Source organism: Paramormyrops kingsleyae, chromosome 6 (genome assembly GCF_048594095.1).
Source record: "Paramormyrops kingsleyae isolate MSU_618 chromosome 6, PKINGS_0.4, whole genome shotgun sequence".
Classification (NCBI taxonomy): domain Eukaryota; kingdom Metazoa; phylum Chordata; class Actinopteri; order Osteoglossiformes; family Mormyridae; genus Paramormyrops; species Paramormyrops kingsleyae.
The window spans coordinates 13,121,674-13,144,197 of record NC_132802.1 but is presented as its reverse complement, the minus strand read 5'-3'; the positions used below and the strand labels follow the sequence as shown (position 1 = coordinate 13,144,197).

Sequence of the window (22,524 nt, the reverse complement as noted above, 5' to 3'; positions counted from 1 at the left end):
AGTTCATCCATTTCATAACCTCTTATCCAGTATAGGGTTGCTGTGCCAATGAACCAGATTGTTGGAGGAAGCTGTAATAGCCAGAGGAAAGCCATTCAAACACACGGTGAATATGCTGACTACACACACAGAATAGGCTGCGTGAGGCTTCAGTGGTAATCACTGCCATACCACACAAACATATTGTTTTGTTGTAATAACCACTGCGTCATTGTGAAACTACAAACACATCACATAAGCATTAGCAGGGGGTACCATCACACTCCATCAGAATATACTTGGTTTTTAAATGACAGATTTATTGTTTTTATGCAAATTGGACAGATGATGCAGATAAAACCATCCAATCATCAATCTCCCCCATCAGCTGCTTATCGCAATGAGGGTCACAATATAAGGAAGTGTCACAGATTGCATTTTATTTTTTAGTGGTAAAGGTGTGTTTTAGTGGTAAAGGCCTGCTTTCATTTTCAAGGATTCTCAGCTGTCTGTTTTGGTCTAATGAACTTCTGACTGCAGATTTTACCAATTTAACATTCCGGTGGAATCAGTATCCCACACAGTGTATTTTTATTACATTTTAGGGACAGTGACAATATAACAGAATACTTAAAATAATGTCAAGTGTTACATATGTGAATTGGGTTTTCCTTTGTTATCACCACCAGTGTTTGGTGCATTCTGTGCTTGCAAACTGCATGCTGACAGTTACTTGTGCAAAGAGATTTTAATCACAGTAAAGCAAACGCAGCTTTCTCTTACGCCGCAGTCAAGTGCTGTTAGTTATGCAATTTGTGGACACATCCTTTATTACAGAAGTTACTACATCAGTCTGCCACAACTTAAATACAACATTACCCATAAGACAATGAATTACTCCCAATTGATACATAATTCACTTTGTAAGAATGGCACACAGGAACACAAATGTTCCTGTACCCAACGATGTCAGTGTCTTGAACTGCCAGTAAGTTACAACGGCTATGAAACTTAAAAATCAGGACTGACAAAACAGACTTCATATTCACCCTTGGGCAACGCTGCCACCAAACCCAAGTTAAATCAACAGCGAATATCTGAGGTTCAGGCAGGGCTTTGAAATGTTATGTTTTATACAGAATTACAGAGCACGTATTGGGTAGTGTGTAAGCTCTTTGCAAGACAAAGCTACATATCATTCCCACCCGACCTAACTTCACCGTACAGTCCAACAATCAGCAGCCGATTTTTAGCCTGTACTTCAGACCTCCACATAACGATGGCGACCAAGAGCCCAAGTAATGCCCTTTCAGGCATTTCTCTTCGTGTGCATGAGCAGGTCTCTCTGCAGGTCTGCCTCTAACCCCCCAGCCCCTGTCTTGCCTCCGGGGGGGTCCGTGATCATGGTCAACTTGTTGAACACTCCCCTGCCAAAATAGTCGGCCACCACTGAAAAGCCGTCGTTGGAACACCTCAGCTGAAGGAGGAATAGACAAGAAGGGTCAATCACTAGGAGCCCTGGGGTTATCATATGGGATGAAAACAAATGTTAATACTGTAGGAGGATGGGGCCGGGCAGGACCGAGCTGGGGGCTGCACCTGTCTGGCAAAATGATCATGCAGGTCTCTCTTCTGGTCCTGAGCACGCAGCATGTCCATGACTTTGCGGTTTTCCGGGGTGCAGGTGGGGCACTCGGCCTCGCTCTCCGCGTAGCTCTCGAAGCAGTGCTGGTGGAAGGAGTGGCCACACAGGAAGTGGACCGACGGCAGCTCCAGAGGGCTGTTGCACATGCTGCACTTGGTCTTCTGGAAAATCTTTGCGCTGCGAAGAGAAAACAGCCCAAACCCAGGGCAAGCTGCTTGCAGGCCATCTGTTTTTTTTTCCCCTCCCACAAAAAGGTATTCTTCCGAGAATTTATTCTAACATGATTAGAATAAAGACAACTGCAACCTGTACTCATTTATCAGGCCTCTGCTGACCTGGTTCGGAGCTCCTGGATTTCGGAGCGGAGTTGGGTAGTCTCCTGCTGATACTGCCCGATCTTTCGCTCGTCATCCTCAATCTGCTGGCTTTCCCGCTGCAGTTTGTTGATCAGGTAGTCCTTGATGACCGACAACGTGGCAGTGGAGTTGTGCGCCAGTGTCTGCACGACTGCGAACGAGACCATGCTTATGCGGCCACCTGCAAGATGGGTGGAAGCACCTCACGCAGGAAGCTGTGAGCAGTGCTGTGCTAACGACACAAGCAAGGTGTGGTTTTGGCAGATGAAAAACTCAAATGTGAATATTTCCACCTATCCTATCTATAGGCATTAATAAGTTGCCACTGCAGCACCAAGTTTTATAACAAATTCCGATGCATTTCATTATTTATCCTTGAAAGTCTATAATTACCTATAAAAATAATGTAATTAATGACTGAAAAGGGGAGATATACAAGGACACAAAAAGAGGTCTGTATTCTTAGTACTGAAGCTAGGAGATCATGTAATAAGTAGGCTGTTCTAGATGAGCTTGTTTTCTTGATAAAGCTAAATAGTATTATTAGATAGAGATTTAAATGAAAATTAAACCAGGTGTAGATCTTCATCCATATGTTTTTGTGAAGCAGGAATAAAAATCCTTCAAATACCTTTTGACTAATTACATTCACAAGGTCACGTGTCATCTGCTTGTACACTTTCATCATTTTTAGGACGATCTGTCTTAAAATTTAAATTGGTTCCAGGTCGGTACCCATACAATGCCTCTGCAAAGTTTGAAAAAGATCCATCAAAAACTCTGAGTTATTGTCTTAACGGGATCAAATGTCAAAGCTGCCCTTCTTCCTATCACGATGTGGCGCTGCTTTGGTTTTGAGGCGATCTGTCTCAATTTCAGTTTCAAATAAATGTTATTATTAGACAGAGATTAATTCCGAGATAAAGTACCAAAGGATTAGGTTACACAAAGTGACTGAGAAAAGCAAGGAAACTCCCCGATTGGCTGAGAGGTGCCAGCTCACCTAGCAGGGGAGGCATGAGATTGTGGCGCTCAATGTGTTGCAGCACCTCGCTGATGTAGGGCTTGCAGTCTTCCTCTTTGCGGGCGAAGTAGCCCAGGGCTTGTTCCCATAGGCAGGCCTCCTGCTCACCATAGCGCTTGCATGCTTCCACCACCTGCCCGTACTCCTCGTTCTGCATGTGGTAGTGCATGATTTGCTGGTACCTGAAGCAGCAGCCTGGCGGTTAGTGGGGTGTCAGGCCTGCGGTTTCAGCCTCTATCCGTCTCTCACCACAAAGGACTCAGGTTTTTGCCCTCGAAACACAACTCTGTACCTTCAGATCATTATCTCAGGGCTGCAACTTTGGTCAGTTGGATGGTGTGAGATTTTCAATGTTAGACAAGTCTGCACACACATGCACGCGCAATTACACGTAACGGTTTTATAACCTTGAAAATAGTCAGTAGCTTCTAAACTCTCCCGACACTTTTGATGTAGCTAATTTTAGGTTTCTAGAGGAACCATATAGATTTGCCCTAAGATTTCTTGTGTGAGCATGAGCACCTGAAAGCATGAGTGTCACACCAGGTCCATGAGAGTTGGCAACCCAGACAATATGGAAGCGTCACAAAGCAATGACTGAAAACGTCTGCTTCTTGATTACATTAGAATTACCAGGTCAGAAGTATTTCTGCATAAACAAGTCAGTAAGACAGAATTATTAAAGTGCATATAAAAAAAAACTCTCCTTGTTATGGTTACTGTGTTTGTAGTCATTACTATACATTAGTAAATTTACTATGTTTCTTTACACGATGAAAAATGTCTCAAAGCCCTGATACAGTTTACCACACTACTGGAAATATTGTTTGAGTGTGTAAACTGTATACAGGGAATGTGGAACCAACATAGCTACAATGCAGTAACTCACAATTTTCCTTTCTCGTAGAGATACAGCACACCCTCCTTGAAGTTGTGCATCTGGCACAGGACGAGGGCCTTGTCAAAGACAGTGTTGTCGCTCTTCAGCAAAGACAAAGCCGCTTCCTGAAGGACCTTCTTTTTCTGTAATGCAAACCACACATGGGGAAGTTACATAAAAATTCTAATGCAGAATCAAGAGTGATTTATGTTTGTGAGCAATACTGCCATCTAGTGGACAGATAGGGTAAGGGAGGGGGAACCTGACCTGAAGCTGAAAGCTTATAGAAGGATCAGCAGTATACACGCTACCATTTTCAATTCTGAGGATGTACCATATGAATGCAGAGAACAAGTCAAATGAAATAAACGCCGGTCCCAGGGCAGCTCATCACCTCGACATCCTGCTCATGCGCCCAGTCTTGTAGCCGCAGTTCCAGCAGCGTGTCGTAGACGCCCTGCGACGACAATGGGTCCACCTCGATCATGTGCTCGAGGAAGGCACGCAGCTCTCGGGGGTTGTTGGCAAAGATGGGAATGAACATCTCTGAGCTGGCCTGTCAGAAGGAAAAAGGAGATCTGCTCAATGCCAGAGTCCGGGGTGCACTCGCTACTGGGGACAGACAGGCAGCCGTTTACCTTGTTCCCCGGCGCCCTCTCCAAGCTGTCCCTGTCAGCCGAGTCCCGCCTGGGCTGGTAGTCCGTGCACAAGCCCTTCAACAGAAGCGTCGTGCCATCGGGGACGTGGTGCATCAGGGTCTTGCCGTACCTCTTCATGTTGCTCTCCGCCTGCTCAAAGGGCAGCCGCCCAATGTAGCGCAGGGCCTCCTGGTAGTTCTGTTCAAAAGAAGACATCTAGCATCTAAACTACTGGCATCTGAACCTTTATAAATCAAAAGAGTCAAACCCCAGCTATTTCAAAGCTTGATTCTGTCATCATGATGCAGCGGCAGGGAATGCGGTGAGTGTCCCTAACCTTGAGGTCCTCCAGCTGTATCTTGAGGTACCACTCGTGGTGAGCGTGCTTCTCCGCCAAGAAGACGGCGTGGCTGTGGTACCCGGCCTGGCGCAGGACCCTGATCGCCGTCTCGACGTCAAAGTGAACCTCACTTTCGCTGCTCTGTGTGGCAGCCAGAGACGATGACGTCAATGCGACTTGTGACCCACGACGGTGGAAGTAAACGTGGGTGGGGTTTCTCCAGTGGGAAGCATTTATTTAGCAAAGAAAGTCCGAAGTTACGTACGACGAGCTTTGCACATCATAGGCATACAGAGGTGCTTTTATCCAAAGTGCCATACAAAAGAGCAGGATCAGTCAACACCCATGAACAGTTGGACTCTACGACTTGATAACATGCTTACTCTGCCAGTAATGGGATTTGAACCTACAACTTTCTGGACATGTACGCAGAAACCTAACCTGTTGAGCTTCACACAGGCACAAATAACCTAAGTAAGCTGCAACACGGACACGCACGCCGACCTTGATGAACTCCTCCAGCTTAGAGCTGTCCTTCAGCTTGGTGTAGCAGTTGAGCAGCAGCGTGGTGTGGTCAGCGTTGGCCAGCGACTGCCTGTGCAGGGCCTGCAGGTACGCCGTCAGGTTGTGGATGCGCTGGGCATCCAGGAACTTGCGTATCACGTAGGACGGCTCCAGTTTCCCTATGGTGCTGTGAGGGCGCGGAACGAGTTAGAGAGAAAAAAAAAATACAGCGGAGGGAAGGAAAGTCGCCTACAGCAGTTATGGAACAACAACACCCAACGACTCAAATTTACCTTTTCCGTGTGGGGAAGTAAAATACATATAGACGCTCCTCTACTTACGAATGAGTTACGTTCTGAAGGGCCGTTCGTAACTTGAAATGTTCGTAAGTCGTTATTCAACATCATTTTATGGGTATACGCAAGTACAAAGAACTAGGGTGCTGGGAGTACGCACGCTACGCTGCTGCGCAGTGGGAGTAGTGGCCAGAAATTGTACTAGACTACGAATTGGCGCACAGAAAAAAATTTAATTGATGTTGCGGACAGGAAATGGGAGCCCAAGGAACACAATTTGGCCTTACAGTCCTCTTCGTTCATATGTCTGATAGTTCGTAAGTAGAGGAGTGTCTGTAAAACCATTCAGAAATACAATTCGGATAACCCTGGTAAGACAATAACGGAGGCTACATCACAGTACATTTTAATCCATATAATGAGTAACTAAGAAAACAGATTCTTCTCTAGATGTGCGATCGTACCGGATATACTGCTGAATGGCCCCGTCGTGGTCTCCCTTGATGTACAGGTGATCCCCATACTGGCGGAAGATCTCTGAGAGCCCATCACTGTCCAGATGTTGACTCTTGGCCAAGTTAATGGCCATAACGAAGAGGTTCTTCTTGAAAAGCATCTGGCAAGACACAGGAATTGGTTAGGGGAGTCTTTTAAGGCAGTGTTTTTCCATCTAGGCCAGGGTTATTCAAATCACGGTCCTCGAGGTCCGAGCACTACTGGTTTTCCAGCCTTCCTTTACCTGTCAGTCAGGTGTGAAGTAATTATTATTATGAATCAGTAATTATTAAATAACTACCTGGGAGTACTGAAAACAAGGCCTGGATTTGGAATCGAGGTCCAGATTTGAAGAGCCCTGATCTAGGCGTTGGGGACCCCAAGACACTCCATATTTTTCTTCCAACTCAGCTCCCAGCCAATCAAGAATATAGAACAACTGATGCAGGTGCATTAGGCACGAGGAGGGAGCAAAAATGTGGACTGCTTAGGGGTCCCTGAGAACTTAGATGAGAAACACTGCTTTAAAGCAATGTGATGCTTCTATTCCCTGAAGATCCTATAGGACAAACCTCTAGTTTCGTCTGTGTGTCTTTCTCCTGCAGCACGTACATCTTGCCGTCCCGCGTCAGGACGTAGAACGAGCCCCACTCGGCCAGAACGTCAATGATGTCATCAAAGGCGGCGCTGTAGGCAATGAACTTGTTGTCCAGGTCATACACAGTCAGGATCTGCTTCTCCGTGGGTGAGGTCTCCCGGCTGGCAAATTCAGGCCTGCACAGACCAGACAGACCTCTGACCAACTGATGCCATTGGCCAAACACTGAAAACAGGATATTAGCTATACTGCCTGTACATGAGTTGTACTCCAAGTCATTAACCTATCTGTATTTTGCATTGTATAAGATATTACTGTGCAATTTGCATATTGATGTGTGCAATATCCATGATCAGACACATCAGAACAAATTCCATACTTCTACTTATTAATAGATAAAGCTGATGGTGATTCAGTAGAGACAACAGTAGCTTTTATCAATTGCCTGTGTATTACGGTTGCAGTACTTTAGTATTATGGTATATGGGGTACGGTGTTAAATGGAAAAATGAATGGGTCAGAATATAAAGTGTGTCATTAATCACAAGCTGACTGTCGATGCCATTCAAAATGGCCCCTTTATTAACATATAGTGACATCTCCTGCATTCCCTTTCTGCATCGCTGTTAAAGACCATGTTTAGCTGCTGAACCACACGGATTTACTTGTTGGGCGACTTGGTGTCCCGCGTGAGCAGCAGAAGATAACCCCGGTGCCAGTGGGCCAGCAGCTTGTGGCCCTCGAAGGCGAAGCAGGGCCCGCGCTCGTCTGGTTGGTACAGGTAGACACACTCATCCCCGGCCACGATGAACTGAGAGTCTTGGGAGGGGTCGGTGAGGGCTGAGCAATGCAGGGCACATCCGTGTGTGTCCAGCTCCACCCGGGGGTACTCCTTTACTGAGAGGGTGTAGCACTGTGCGCGCACACACACACACACACACACACACACACACACACACTGTCAGAGGCCCACAGACTTCAGCTCAGCTCCACAGAACACATCAGGCACTTTGTTACCTGCACTTTCTCCAAGGTGGCGACGAACAGATGGGTGACTTTGCCTGCCTGGCGGAAAGCGAGCCCTGTGATTGGGCTGCTGCCCTCATGCAGCGTGAGCGTCTTACTGTGCCTGTCTCGAGTGATGTCCCCTTTGGTCAGTACCACACTGCCATCAGTAAACCCTGCCGGGAAAGCAACCTTCAGTCCCATACCTACGGCCGAATTAGCCAATAGGAGATACAGAGAACATGCGCAGAAAACTATACGGACAAAACTCAGTCCCGCGCCATAGAAATAAAAGCGAGCAAACAAGACCTACCGATAGCCATAAAGTTGAGGTTCTCGTGCACGCTGAGGCAGGAAACCTCCGTGGGCTTGTTTCCGGGAATCGCAGGAAAGATACGCGTGCAGAGGGGATTCCCGCTGTCTCTCTTGTCCATATTCCAGACCTTGACCTGGGAAACCAGAAAAATTAATTGCTAAAAAAAATCTACAAGTAAGCTATCTGAAACCATGCACCACGCCTAAGTAATTTCAGCACACCGTTTTATTTTATTTTTAAATTAAAAAAAAATAAATCTGATTATTTTCACCAGTACATGATTTGCAGTTTAGCAGAGTGGCTAAAGCTTTTACCAGCGGGTTAATTCCTGGTTCGTCCTGACCCACTGACACCAAGATGCTGTGCTGTTTCAGCTGATACACGTGCGTTACACGCAGCTTGTATGCCTGAAAGGAAGTTAACTTCAAGGAGCGTGCCATTGACCAGATCTGACCCTCCATATGTAAAACGATTGGCTTAAGGAAAAAAAAAAAACACATTTGACATGCTGCATAGTTTGTAGCAGCTAAACCGTTTTGAGCTAAAGTTAAATGAAACAAATATAATATAAATAATATATAGCAAATTAAGAGGTAAACAATCTATAAATCCATCTTCCATAATTACTTAATGTCTGCAGCCTACACCAGGAAGCACGTAACACTTTCCAGATTACACGATAGATGGCATTTCGACAATTTGAAAGATAACCTAAACAGCCAAGGGGGAAGCATTCAAACTCAAAAGAGACACACCGTGAGTACAGCAATATCGGACATAGATGAAATGGATTTACATATTCAGCAAGAAGATAAAAGTTAATTCAATTACGACCATCTAAAACACCTAAAGGATTTTAGTTTGACAACGTTATTCCTTTTTTCAAGCTATCGTTCTGCTGACTGAGCTAAATCCTCAAGCACTACTGAACAAGGCGTTTGATCGTCTTGTGATTTATTAACAAACTGGGTATATTCAGCGACATCTGGATTCAGCAATTAATCAGGAAGTTGGACAGCTGCCGACTAGCAACCAACCAGTACTGTTGATCAGACAATACCTTAAAATATCTACTAAATTAACTAGCTCTCTAAATCGTTATTAAACTTAATCAGCTGGAATCTATATTACTGTAAAACAATGTGAATTCAAAGCGATGTCTAATAAGCTATGTACTTGGCTAAAGGGAAAAATCACAGTCTGACTGAAATCTGTAATGAAGGATATCTCCAAGCACGATGTATCCTCGTCCGGAATCGCAGGCCGAAATGCCGACAGGGACAACGAAATTTTTGCCATTGTCGGATGGATCTTTTACTATTTCTTTATCAAAAAATACGAATCGTCGCCACTGCAAGAATGCAGCCATTTTCCCACTTTGTCACTGGAACAAGTCATGTGACTAAGATTAAAGTCACGTGAGCGACAGTAGACCTGCTAATCGATATAAGAGCACATGACTGGATCTGTGGCATGACTGTATAGTACACGGAGGCTGAAAGAAGGAGTAGTCATATATATTAAAATTCATTACTAACTGATGATACTTTCATTATTTGTTTTACATTTTTTCTTCATTTTTAAAGACAATTAACGACTGTGTAATGACCTATTCAGTAATCAATTCTTAGGTTCTAGGGTTCATGAAAATGTGCGGTTATTTTTTTAAGTTATAGTCCCCATTTCCAAAGAAATGACACGATGACTGCACGTGTACAACCATAATCATAACCTTCTATAATATAACGACTTAATTAACCCCAGGGAAGGTTGGCTGCAAATTTTAGGTAGTTTGTTTACATTTAATTATTTTGAGTATCACAAATCATCCTTTTTAATTGTAACCAGAATTGTAAAAGAAGTTAGAATGAACACAAGACACCCCCTCCCTTTATTGTACAGGAGTAAACGGCAACAATGGAGAAACCTCACGAAATTGGATTAAGTGGTTCAAGTGCAAATGGAAATTTATGAAGCCAAGTACAGTACCGAGGTGGCACTACTTCAGTCACTGGTCTGGGCTGAGTTCCCGAAGCCCCCTTAACGCTACGTCATTCGTAAATTCTATCTTTTAACATAGAACTTACAAACGACGTAGCGTTAAGAAGGCTTCGGGAAACTCACCCCTCTACGTCTGTTGCCAGGTGTCTGTGGATGCACGTCATACAAACGAGGCAGATATCTTTTATCTGCACCCCACGAACCATAATTTTAATTATTAATTTTATTTCATCTTCTTATCCTCTAACACTGAGAGACTTGATTACTTGTTTATCCTCTCGTCCAAACATGTCATTGTAATGTTGACCCTGTGTTAAGATACATATTACAAATAAATTGAGAATTGAAACTGTATGAAATAAGTAAAATGGGAGCCCTAAACAGAGAGCAAAACATTTTTCTTTGATCCGGAAAATCACAGGGAAATGAAACGAGGTTTACCATTTAATAATGTCATGGTACGTTTTCCATGAACCATATTTACATGTCACATGCCCTATTAATAAAAATAAAAGACGTCAGCATTCTTTAAAATTTGACTGGACAGAGTGGCAGCGGGAAAATATAGCAAGCAATTATTTTCTACATATCAATTAAACTAAGCTATTAAACGTAGCTAAATGTTTCATATTAATTTAACGACAGACGCTCAGCTCCAAGATCTCCGAAAACTACACCTGCTCCAGCGTCACCCGGGCCAACACACTTCCTTCACGTGGACTTACGCCCCGTAATTGAACGTGGACCAATGAGAGAAAGCCAAACGTGCGCGAACAGTTTCAATCAAGAAGGAGGCATGGGGACGTGGACCAATCAGCAGCCGCTATTCGCGCAGACGAGGGCGGGTTCCGGTGATTACGGAGGTGATGCGTCCTTCTTGGAACAACCCGGTTCGCAGATCCAATGAGATCACGCCGCGTCCTGGGCCCTATGGTCAGAGTGAGCCGGCTGTTGCAGGCAGTAAAACATTTTAAGAAATAATGCGGAGTGGATGTTGAAAGGCACCTAGATAGTAACTCGCGCATTGCAAATACAATAAACAAAGTGCTATTAAATAACCAGCTACAGTCTTATGTTTTTATATTAGAAGTTGTAGCTTGACTGGGTTTGCACTTCAAGCAGAAGAACTTGTAGTGAAAGGTAAGTTCTATCATTGCATATCTGTTAAGTTTAGCGCACACTGATGTTGAGCTTCCGGTTGTGCTTTAGATTCTGTATGTTTCAGCAGATTTAAGAGTCCGAATGGTATAGTTTCAGGATGCTTTGTATCATTACTACTTAAAACGTTAGCTATTTTCTTCTCCGAGAGTCATTTGCTTCAATATTATGAGGGATGTGTGATATAAGTAGTGTCAGGGTCTTACGCCGGCGGTTAAAGCGTAACATGCAGGTGATTTGTTTTGTAGTAGAATGCTCTTCTCCGATCCGGCTTTCTTTGTGTGCTGCTTAAGCATTGGCAACATCAGACGGCCAGCACTGCATACGTCAGACTGGCTGAACTGGAAGTTTCCACGCTTGTGCATTTACCTAGTGTGATACAATTTAGTGAGATCGGCCTGGGATGAGGAGCAGGAAACGTGCCATATCAAATACAATAATGTAAATGGCTTGACAGCTGGCCTTTTTGTACCTAATTCAACTGGATGCGCTACGATTGTCGTGACTACCGAATTTGAGTGAAACCATTTTTATTACATTTGGCACTGGCAATTAATTCCACGTGTAACTGTGGGATCAGTAGAGCAAGGTATATCCTTAATGGATTAATTTTAAGAATATTTCTTCCCCAAATTGTATGAGTGGCGAAGCAGCAGGACAGATATCAGTGGCATCACCTCTGATCAAGGCTTTAGATTTCGCTTAGGTAATCTCAATTGTGTTGTATCGCTCGATCACGTTTTAGCTATATATTTACATATTATTCTGTTTAATTAATTAGATTTTTAAATTAATTATAGTTAGTTACTTTTACCTGCCTTGTCATCAATAAATGTTTGCTAATCTGAATGTACCCTCAATATTGTTGGATTCACATTGTGTCACAGTTCTTGTCAATTATGTCCCTTTATACTTAAAAGCAGTAAATTCTTTTAAGGAATCGGCGATGGTGGATCATAGTCAGACTGGAAATACTGCTAATGTTCACTTTTATAAGTGAATATGTAATTTATTGATCTGTTTATAGATTGAGTTGTCTTTGAATGGAGCTCTTGGGGTCGAGGACATACTTGCAACTGGTCATTTTCCTTGTTTTACATTTCTGCAAGAGATTCAAGGTTTTATGCATGGTCGAGCACTGCGACCTCTTTAGATTATTTTTAATGTTTTATTTTTGTTTTATTGAAGCAAATGTCTTGCCGCAGGGTAAAATGTCATGGATCCAAATTGATAACTTACTGGTATCGTATGCTAGTATCCTCACTGTCTGCTGCTTGCTTATTGCGTTATTATCCCATTATGCAGACCTTTTTCTGGCTTTATTTTTAAAAAAGTCTTTTGTTGTGCTTCATCTGCTTTGGTTAAAAAGATACAGGTATTGAGTAATGTGTAGTTTGACTACATGTCCAAAATAAATGTACTGGCTGTAATAATTCCTTACTGTTTTACAGGCAGTGACAATGGGGGTACCGCTGGTGTGTGCCGCAGTCTTCTGCCTTATCCTGGCCTTACCTTCTCCAACAGGTACGCTTGCCTGCTGCTCTTCTGCGGGTTTTTACTGTTGTAGGGCACACAGATTTTGAGATCGGTTTGGTGGAGTAGTTTTGGGTAAAACTCTCAAAGCTGATTTTCAAACCCTTTATTTACTGATCCCAATGTCACTTTTTGTCTTAAGTAATAAACCCTTAATAATCCCTTTTAATCAAGCCCCACCTTTCAGCGGTAAATGTAAACATTTGTTTGGATTTGTTTTGTATTCTGTCCTCTAATGTGGTTGTGTTATTTATGTTCTTTAATAAATCCTATTCAGCATCCGTAGCGGTGATGTCTGTTGACCTGGGTAGCGAGTGGATGAAACTGGCTATAGTGAAGCCAGGTGTGCCAATGGAAATTGTGCTGAACAAGTAAGTGTGGTATTTTATTTTTTTTTGTCTGTCCACACAATTGAAGTGGCTCATGTTCTGATTCCTCACATGTTTTCCCTGCAGAGAGTCGAGGAGGAAAACTCCAGTAGCTGTGTGTTTAAAGGAAAATGAGCGCCTGTTTGGGGACAGCGCTCTGGGAGTTGTAAGCAGTTGTTCTCTAAAATCTCAAATGATTTTTGCGTTGGCTGTGTCACCCTGTATGTATTTGCTCATTTGTTCAAGATTCAGCTATTAAATGATGAAAATGTTACCTGAGCGCGTGCTCAGCTTCTTCTTAAATGTTCCTCATTCAGTCAGTGAAGAACCCGAAGTTGGTGTACAGGTACCTTCAGGACCTTCTGGGGAAAAAGCACGACAACCCTCAGGTGGCTTTGTACAAGAAGCGTTTTCCTGAGCACCAGCTGCAGAAGGATGAGAACAGAGAGACTGTTCTCTTCAAGTCCTCAGAGTGAGTCTATTTTCCACCTTGGCATAAACCCCCAAAAATCACTTTGTTGTTTATAAAGTTCTGCCTGTGAAGGTTTTTTTTCCAGATATGTCAAAACAACATGATCAATGACATTTTAATATTCTCTGTCCATCCCAAAGAGAGATGCAGTATTCCCCGGAGGAAATCCTGGGAATGATTTTGAATTATTCCCGTGGCTTAGCGGAAGACTTTGCAGGTTAGTGTCCTATACTATGACTCATGTACTTGATTTCAATTCTACTGATGTGTACATTAAGCTCATTGGATCTTACTTGCACAAAAATGTTTTAAGGGCAGAAAGATTACTGAAAGAATGATTGGTTGAGAGAGAGCACCAATCGGTTTATAGAGGAGGTGGGTCTAAGCAACTAGAGGAAGTGGGACCAAGACAGCTGATTTGATGGTCCTGCCTCCTCTAGTAGCTTGGATCCACCTCTTCTATAATATGATTTTTTTTTTTTTAGTAAAAGAAAATCCCATGAGCATACATTAACTATATTGTGATTCTTATTCCCTCCCCCACAGAACACCCAGTCAAAGATGCTGTGATCACAGTGCCGGCCTACTTCAATCAGGCAGAGCGCAGAGCTGTTCTCCACGCCGCGCACATGGCAGGTTTGAAGGTTCTTCAGCTCATCAATGACAACACTGCTGTCGCTCTAAACTATGGAGTCTTCCGGAGGAAGGACATCAACAGCACAGCCCAGGTACTACGGTACAGACCTTACTACACCCAACGCCAAGGTCAAGTGGGTAGGCTTAGGTGTGGTTTTTTTGGTGGAAACTCTAGAAGTATGTCCCATTTCTCTTCCCTTTAGAACGTGATGTTCTATGACATGGGGTCCAGCAGCACCGTAGCCACTCTTGTCACATACCAGACTGTGAAGACCAAAGAGTATGGCACCCAGCCTCAGCTACAGATCCGAGGAGTTGGGTGAGCCAATCCTCAAAGCACTCAGGGGGGCTACGTAATACACTTTTTTTATTGGTCAGTTCTCATGTTGGGTAGCTAGTAACCTGACACGCTGATCAGTGATGAAGTGTTTGGCCTGTTACTGCCTTTATTGTGCTTTTTTTTTAAAGGTTGCTTAATGATTCCAAAAGGAGAGGGGCTTCAGTGTTGGGGGAAAAAAATGATTTTGGGCTGAAGTTATCAATGTGTGTTAATTCTGACCTTTGAATATCTCTCCTGCTTGCCGCAGCTTTGACCGCACCCTGGGTGGCTTTGAGATGGAACTGAGGTTACGGGACCACTTGGCTGATATCTTCAACAAGCAGGGGAAGACCAAGACGGATGTGCGGAAGAATCCGCGAGCGATGGCCAAGCTGCTGAAGGAGGCACAGAGGGTTAAGGTTGTGCTCAGCGCCAACATTGACCATACAGCTCAGGTGAGCTTGCGTCCAGTGCTGCTCTGTTAGCAGGTGGTCACCCTGGAGATATTGTTAGACATGAGCTTGTTAAGTTGTTTGACATTGAGCATTGTTTTATTGCTTAGGGAGCCCTCTCCAAAGGAGATATCGGTTTATAACTGATCCCCAACCTAAAACAATATAAAAGAGTACTGACTTTTGGATGTGACCCACACACATTAAAAGCAAAATGGTTGTGAGCCATTTCAAACGTTGTGGGTAATACTGATGCAAAAGTGAGACTGGAGTCTGGAGGTTTAATTTCTTTACTTCTGGCTGGGTAGAAGAATGCAGAGGTAAAGTGTGGTTGAAATATTTCAGTGTATTCTCAGGAAAGTACACGTGTAAATCTCATGCTTATTCATTATATATTAAGATCATGTTAATACATTTTCATTATGTCATGGTAAAGTTACGTGATTAGGTTGCTTTCTGTTGTGATGTTGACGTCACAGTGCTGTGTCAGGGTTTAATACAACAAACCTGGTATTTTTGCACATAATTTACCTTTGAAACGCATTTACTTATCTAATTATAGCTAAATATCCTAACAATATTCACTTTGATATTTGCAGGTGGAGGGTCTCCTGGAAGACATCGACTTCAAGGCAAAGGTGACGCGTTCTGAGTTGGAGGAGCTCTGTGCTGATCTTTTCAAGAGGGTCTCCGGTCCTGTTCAAGAAGCCCTCAACTCTGCGGAAATGTCCTTGGTAAGTCCAATCTGTCAGTGGCGGAGCCAGACAAGTTTCAGTTGGATGGCCAGTGCCGGACCGGAGGTCATTTTGGTGTGGCACATAAATCTAGAATTAGAATTTGGTGATCAGTGGTCATTGTCAACACACCACAGCACACAGTGCGTAATAGTGAAATGTGTCCTCTGCACATGTGACATAGCAGGGGGCAGCTAATTCAGCGCCCGGGGAGCAGTGCTTGGGGGCGGTACCTTGCTCAGAGTACCTCAGTGGTGCCTTGCTGGTGGGGGATTCAAACCTGCAATCTTTCAATTACAAGTGCGCTTCCTTAACCGTCAAGCCACCACTGCCCGCAAATGTGAATTCATATAAATATGAATATAAGGAATCTAGTAAATAACGGAATATTTAAGGTACCTAAACGCTATAACTCTACACTGGCAGTGGTGGAATTATCAAATATACATGTAATGTATCAGTTTCTTGCAGTTAAGGTAACAAGCTTACACCAGGTACAAGATTTCCAAACTTCTGCATTACTTCTGTTCTGAGAGCTCAGCAGCACTATGAGCTCATTCTTTATCAGAATATCATCAGGGACACAAACGGTTAAGTAATAGAGGTTTTTTAAAAAAATTATTATTATTATTTTAACAAAGTATGATTTAACCAAAGTGCAAATACAATGAGGTGGCCAGCTTTCTGGCTTGGGTGGTGACGGGCACCCCCTAACCCCCTAACCACCTTCCAGATCCGCGTATGCTGCCCGCCCACTCTGCTTCAGCGTACGTCATATGCATGTTCTGCCTTCGGTTCCAGGAAGAGATCGAACAGGTCATCCTGGTTGGAGGAGCGACTCGAGTGCCCAGAGTTCAGGAGATTCTGCTAAAAGCTGTTGGAAAGTATGTCTGCTTTTAGTCTTTAATGGGTCTTCCATCCCAATCTCGTGTAAATTATTGAGGCTCAAATCCCAGCAATTTTGTGATTACTCAGTTCTGTCGCGATCTGCTGCCTTTTCTGCAGGGAAGAACTGGGGAAGAACATCAACGCTGACGAAGCTGCTGCCATGGGAGCCGTGTACCAGGCCGCCGCACTCAGCAAAGCCTTCAAGGTCAAGCCTTTCCTGGTGCGAGACGCCGCGGTGTTTCCCATTCAGGTGAGCAGGTGGGCCGTGGGCCGGACGCCGGCCGAGTCACAGGGAGACCTATCCTGCCGCTTGTTTGACTGGGCTTTTCCACTCGCTTCAGGTGGAGTTCACACGGGAGACGGAGGAGGAAGGAGTGAAGACGTTGAAACACAACAAGCGGGTTCTGTTTCAGAGAATGGCTCCGTACCCCCAGCGCAAGGTCATCACGTTCAACCGCTACACAGATGACTTTGTCTTTTACGTCAACTATGGGGACCTTGGATTCCTTAGTGCAGATGACCTCAGGTAACTGCTTGAATAGGCAGAGGTGAATGTACGTACACCTCTGTTTAGATGAGGCTTCTACCTGTATTCCTGGGAGCTGGGAGGGAGCAAAAATGTGGACTGTCTGTTTGTGCCGGAGGACCGGGTTGGGAAACGCTTGTCTATGTGAATAGCCATTTTTGTTGTAAGTTGACATGATTCCTCCTCCTCAGGGTGTTTGGGTCCCCCAACTTGACCACAGTCAAGTTGGCAGGGGTGGGCAGCAGCTTTAAGAAGCACTTGGATGCAGAGTCGAAGGGCATCAAGGCTCATTTTAACATGGACGAAAGCGGTGTGCTCATCCTGGACCGGGTTAGTTAGGAATTTGGAGTTTTGTTTTTCTAAAATCCTAAAGCCAATAATAAAATTAAGATTAAATATTTATTTCTATTTTTTCCTCCAGGTGGAATCTGTTTTTGAGACCATAGTGGAAGAGAAAGAAGAAGAATCAACTTTGACAAGTACGTACTTGCAGAAATTTCGGTATTTCATGCTTCTGACAAATCAAATGTTTACATTTTTTTCCTTAAGATGAATTCATTGCATTATGATTCCTCTTTTAAGAACTTGGAAACACAATATCAAGTCTCTTTGGAGGAGGGAGTTCAGAACCAACCGTGAACCTCACAGAGCCTGTTCAGGTAGACTTCTATCCCCTTTTTGGAGGACTTTGCTCAGGCCTCAAGCTATTTTCTGCACCTAAACCCTTAAAATGTTAAACCAGGATGAGGAGGAGCTAACACCTGAGGCTGGGAAAGAGGAGGAAGATAAGGCCAAGAAGGATGAAGACCCGCAGGATGCTAATCAGGAAGCTGAGGAGCACACAGATGCCCAGCCAGAGAAGGTGGCAGAGGCTGAGACGGTGGACGGCAGCTCCGATTCCCAGGTAGAAATCAAGACCCTCTTCTATTCCTCCCTGCTCTGCTTTCCCATGCTATGTTTCCATGGAAACTTGTATGTAAATGGCTTTGGTCATTTTGCATATGCAATTTGTGTCCCATTTCCCATGTTCCTCTCTGTCCATATGATTTCAATTAGTGTAAAACCGCTTTGACAATCAGTTTTTTAGGAATAAGGAATTACGCATTCTCCAATGGATCAAGTTCTGGGTGGATGTTTTCCAAGTTACAACTTTTATCCAGTGAGTTAATGTTAACTGGGTGGAGTTTAGCTTGTATCATCAGCTTGAGTATGGGTTGGTTCCTGTATGCCTGTGGAAAAGCACCACTGAACAGCACCCAGGCCTACTTAGATGCTCTTGTACTTTGCACTGTTCATGTTGTGCTTACTCTTTCTCCCTTATTGACATTTTACAATATACAACGGAGTTGATGATTAATTGACTTAATTTGTTTTTGCTGTCATGTTATGGTGTTGGGTTTGTATAAAATTCTTCGGGACACTCTTGATAATGACATTTAATTTTTCCACAGAGTGAAAAGGAAGCAACTGAAAGTGAAGGAAAAACTGAAGAAAAGAAGCCAACTGATGAAGAAGTGAAGACTGAGGACAAAGATAAGAAGGTGAAATCGCAGAAGAAAGTAAAGATCTCTGAAGAAATTGACGTAGAGCTACAAATAAATGATGTTCTCAACCCAAGTCCAGATGAGATTGATTCTTCTAAGAAGAAGTAAGTTTTCTCACTTTGACGAAAGGGATGGGTGGGGGGTCATGTGGCATTTGAATTTAAACTCTATACATTTCCTTTCAGATTGCAAGACCTAACTGATCGAGATCTGGAGAAGCACGAGAGGGAAAAGGCCTTGAACAGCCTTGAGGCGTTCATCTTTGAAACCCAGGTATGGATCTTTTTTTTTTTTTTTTTTTAGATGGTTCCCAATGCATTTCTATCTAGTTCTAGAATCAGAATTCTATCAAGGGTGGTGATAGATCAGAAACATTGTTTGCACGTTGGAGGAGGGGCGACTGAAATACTGGGCCAGCAGTTTTAATTGTCCTCGTCACCTCATGCCACCAGGATAAGATGTATCAGGATGAGTACCAGGCGGTGCTTTCTGAGGAAGAGAGAGAGCAGATTTCCGGCAAGCTGAGCGAGGCCTCTACCTGGATGGACGAGGAGGGGTATACGGCAGCTACCAAGGAGCTGAAGGAGAAGCTGTCAGACCTGAAGAAGCTGTGCAAGTCCATGTTCTTCAAAGTGGAAGAGCGTAGAAAGTGGCCTGACCGATTGGCAGCGCTTGACAGCATGCTGAATCATTCTAGCTTTTTTCTTAAGTGAGTTTTAGAACATAATACTTATTCATTTACCCATCCATCCTCTGTTTATTCTGGTCCTGGTTATAAGATATATTCATCCAGTAATTTATTTTACCTTTTTACAATGCTTTATTGGTTTTTGTTATGAACAAAATGTTGCTTTAATATTTTGATATAGGAGTGCCAGACTCATTCCGGAGGATGACCAAATCTTTACAGAAGTTGAGCTGAAGACACTGGAGAAGATCATCAATGAGACGACTGTATGTAAAAACCCCCTTTTAAGTATCACCCAGAAGTGTATCTATCATTTGGCGACGTAGCTTTACGCTGCCGTGTCCTTCACAGACTTGGAAGAACGAGACTTTGGCAGAACAGGAGAAGCGCTCGCCGACTGAGAAGCCAGTTTTGCTGTCCAAAGACATTGAGGCCAAGCTCGCTCTTCTCGACCGCGAGGTCAATTACCTGCTGAACAAGGCTAAGTTTGCCAAGCCCAAGCCCAAGGTCAAACCCAAGGAGAAGAACAGCACCAGTACGGAAAACGGCAAACCCAACAGCACGGAGGCTGACTCTGAGAAAGTCATCCCACCTGTGGACGAGCCCAACACTGAGAAAGTGACAGGTATCATAAATGTCAAACCAGTTGGGTGTGTTGCCTTGTGATTGCCAGTATACTTTGTTCAATGCTGGATCAGTAAATGTACAGTACTGCACAAAAGTCTGAGGTAGTCAAGGAACATGTTTAAAGATTTTTATCTAGGTTGTAAGTGTGTGTTTTTTCTTCAATGAAAATATAATGTAACATCAGATCATATGCAAATTAACAGTAACAATTTAATAAAAACTTCTTCCGTACTCCAAAAAGTAACTGGTATCCTGTTGATGGTTATAACACCACTACTTTAGTTCTCAAACCTCTCCTCCCTCCCCCCTCTCTCTCTCTATCCATCCATCTATCCATGTATGTAATTCCTCTTTTTTTATGCCACATCAGAAACCCCTGATGAGGTGAAACCAGGCGGTGAGCCGCCCGTAGATAACGGTGCTGAAGATGGGGCTGAAACGGAAACACATCAGAATCCCACAAAAGGAGCAGTGAATACAGGTATGCTTGATGCATGTGAGTGTCCTCTGGTTTAGAAGCTGCTCCAGTGTCCTGCTAATATGGTAGCTCATCGACTCGTCAACTTCTGTCTAGTCCTGTTTTGCAGTCTCTTTTATATTGGTTTTATCTGTATCATGATTGGTTCGTGTCTTCTTGCAGGACCCACGGAGAGCAAATCGGAAAACCATATAGAAGATGAATTATAACGACTGGAACATAAACAGATATTTTGATGTATTTATTAATTTTTTTTTTCGTCTCCCCAAACTTAAATCAAAAATGTTTAATTGGATCAGCTTGGAGAAACCTTGGTGTACATTTTTAGAACGTTTTGGGGCTTCTTCTTGAGTTCTGTCATCTTCTAGCTTCCTGACCTTCTCCCCTACAGCCAGCTAGAGCACATGATCCTGTGAGAATTGCAGAAACAGCTTGATGCCATTTTGCCTAGTTTATTCCGTTCTGGTGTCATGAAATTTCATTTTCATGTCACCACTTCCATTGTCAGTCTTTCTGCAAAATAAGAGCTATTCCATACCATTTCATGAAATGCATATTTGTGCACAGGTGATGCCCCCCCCCCCCACCACCTCTCTGTTCAGAGAGGTCATTGTCATGGTTACCAAAACCCTGTTAGTGTTGATTGACCTCTGGGGATCTTGTCATTATGTCTCTCTGTTGCATTTCAGCTTCAAGATTTCTCCACCTTAAAATCATGTCTAGTACCTCATGGGACAAATGTTTATCTAATTGGAATCATAGGGATTATACGGCATGGAGGATCTGCGGAGTTAAGCCAACAGAAGAGACTGGATTATTTGTATTGTGTGGGATTTATCTAGGATGCTGCTGAATTTGTTAGTTGTGTGCTGTTTGGTACAGAAACCCGTATAGCACTTATGGTTTGATTAAGCAAAGCCCTTAATGTTTGTCACAGTGGTTAGTTTCTGATAACTTTCATAGAGCAGGAGTGCATTCTGACAAGGAATAAATGCCAACAGTCTGTGAAGTACCATATATTCTGTAAAATAACATACATTTTTCCATTATAACTATTTGTAATGGCTGTCAGAAACCCCCCCACCCCCCTCTTCTTACAGTACTTAAAACATTTTTTCCTTCAGTTAAATGGCCTGAGCATTTAAGTAAATTTGGAAAATGCTGGAATGTGTGTATTGAATTGACATTCCTGTAATGGATGTAAACCCCCCCCCCCCCCCCCCCCGTCAGACAGGTGGTTATGTAGCTCTGTCACTTTTTTTATTTTTTAGTGCTGTTTTTCGGGTTGTCTGTGGTATGCCGTATAACTCCTGAATCTGACTGCACTGGCTTCCGACCATACGGACAGGTCCTCTCGCTACCACGTGCTGCTGGGGGGGGGGGGATGGGGGAAATAGTCTTTTCAAAAAGCTTGCTGTTGGTTTCTGTACTGCACATCAGTGCAGCGGGGGGGGATGTGTTTTTGTTTCTAAAGTGTTAATAAATTTTTTTTTTTTTTAGGTCTGTCTTTTTTTTAGTGGTTTCATAACGACTACAGCCATGTACCACACAGTCACCCATCTGCCATAGATGGCTGATTGGATTTGTGTCCCACCCACCACTGAATGCCATGACCCCATATTAACATGGCATGACCAGAGGAACAGGGAAATTTGCACTGAATGTCACCAGTCATTCAAAGGCATGTTTTGTAAGTCATTCGTTGTACTGTAAGTCCAGGAGGGATGTGTAAGTTTTATTACAAGTAGTAATTGGGCTGATTTTAGGTGGTACAAGTCAGCTGTCAGGACAGAAGAGTGTGTGTGTGTGTGTGTGTGTATATGAGTGTGCGTGTGTGCATTTTGGGTAATTATTAGGTTGTGCAGACAGGATTCCCACACAATTTGATTAAAGATCTGTACCTTTTTTCTTGGGGGACATTTTTCCAGTTCCCACAAGTTTGACCTTAATTTTATAAAGATCTGTGACGGAAATCAAAAAACTACAAATGCTGAAAGTCATATTTTGTTTGGTTACTTATGGGT

General features: G+C 43.5%; 2 protein-coding genes across 2 annotated transcripts; one reads left to right on the top strand and one right to left on the bottom strand.

Moving 5' to 3' along the window:
• Window positions 1-278: 278 nt before the first annotated feature.
• vps11 (VPS11 core subunit of CORVET and HOPS complexes) lies at window positions 279-9,492 on the bottom strand. The gene is made up of 16 exons (XM_023835203.2): window positions 9,304-9,492; window positions 8,391-8,539; window positions 8,074-8,209; window positions 7,773-7,936; window positions 7,421-7,668; window positions 6,730-6,931; window positions 6,127-6,278; window positions 5,367-5,553; window positions 4,860-5,003; window positions 4,523-4,720; window positions 4,279-4,440; window positions 3,894-4,027; window positions 2,984-3,186; window positions 1,960-2,131; window positions 1,579-1,801; window positions 279-1,456 (listed from the first exon to the last, which is right to left on the bottom strand). Exons 1-16 carry the CDS (start codon window positions 9,443-9,445, stop codon window positions 1,289-1,291), a joined length of 2,784 nt encoding a protein of 927 aa, XP_023690971.1. The 5' UTR covers window positions 9,446-9,492; the 3' UTR covers window positions 279-1,288.
• A 1,475-nt stretch (window positions 9,493-10,967) lies between these two features.
• Window positions 10,968-21,999, top strand: hyou1 (hypoxia up-regulated 1). The gene is made up of 24 exons (XM_023835212.2): window positions 10,968-11,217; window positions 12,687-12,759; window positions 13,046-13,139; window positions 13,224-13,302; window positions 13,454-13,608; window positions 13,749-13,825; window positions 14,155-14,336; window positions 14,448-14,563; window positions 14,832-15,018; window positions 15,615-15,749; window positions 16,551-16,633; window positions 16,755-16,887; window positions 16,979-17,163; window positions 17,355-17,493; window positions 17,585-17,642; window positions 17,746-17,822; window positions 17,906-18,067; window positions 18,615-18,811; window positions 18,893-18,980; window positions 19,160-19,416; window positions 19,577-19,661; window positions 19,747-20,020; window positions 20,393-20,503; window positions 20,663-21,999. Exons 2-24 carry the CDS (start codon window positions 12,696-12,698, stop codon window positions 20,707-20,709), a joined length of 2,985 nt encoding a protein of 994 aa, XP_023690980.2. The 5' UTR covers window positions 10,968-11,217; window positions 12,687-12,695; the 3' UTR covers window positions 20,710-21,999.
• The last annotated feature ends 525 nt before the right edge of the window (window positions 22,000-22,524 follow it).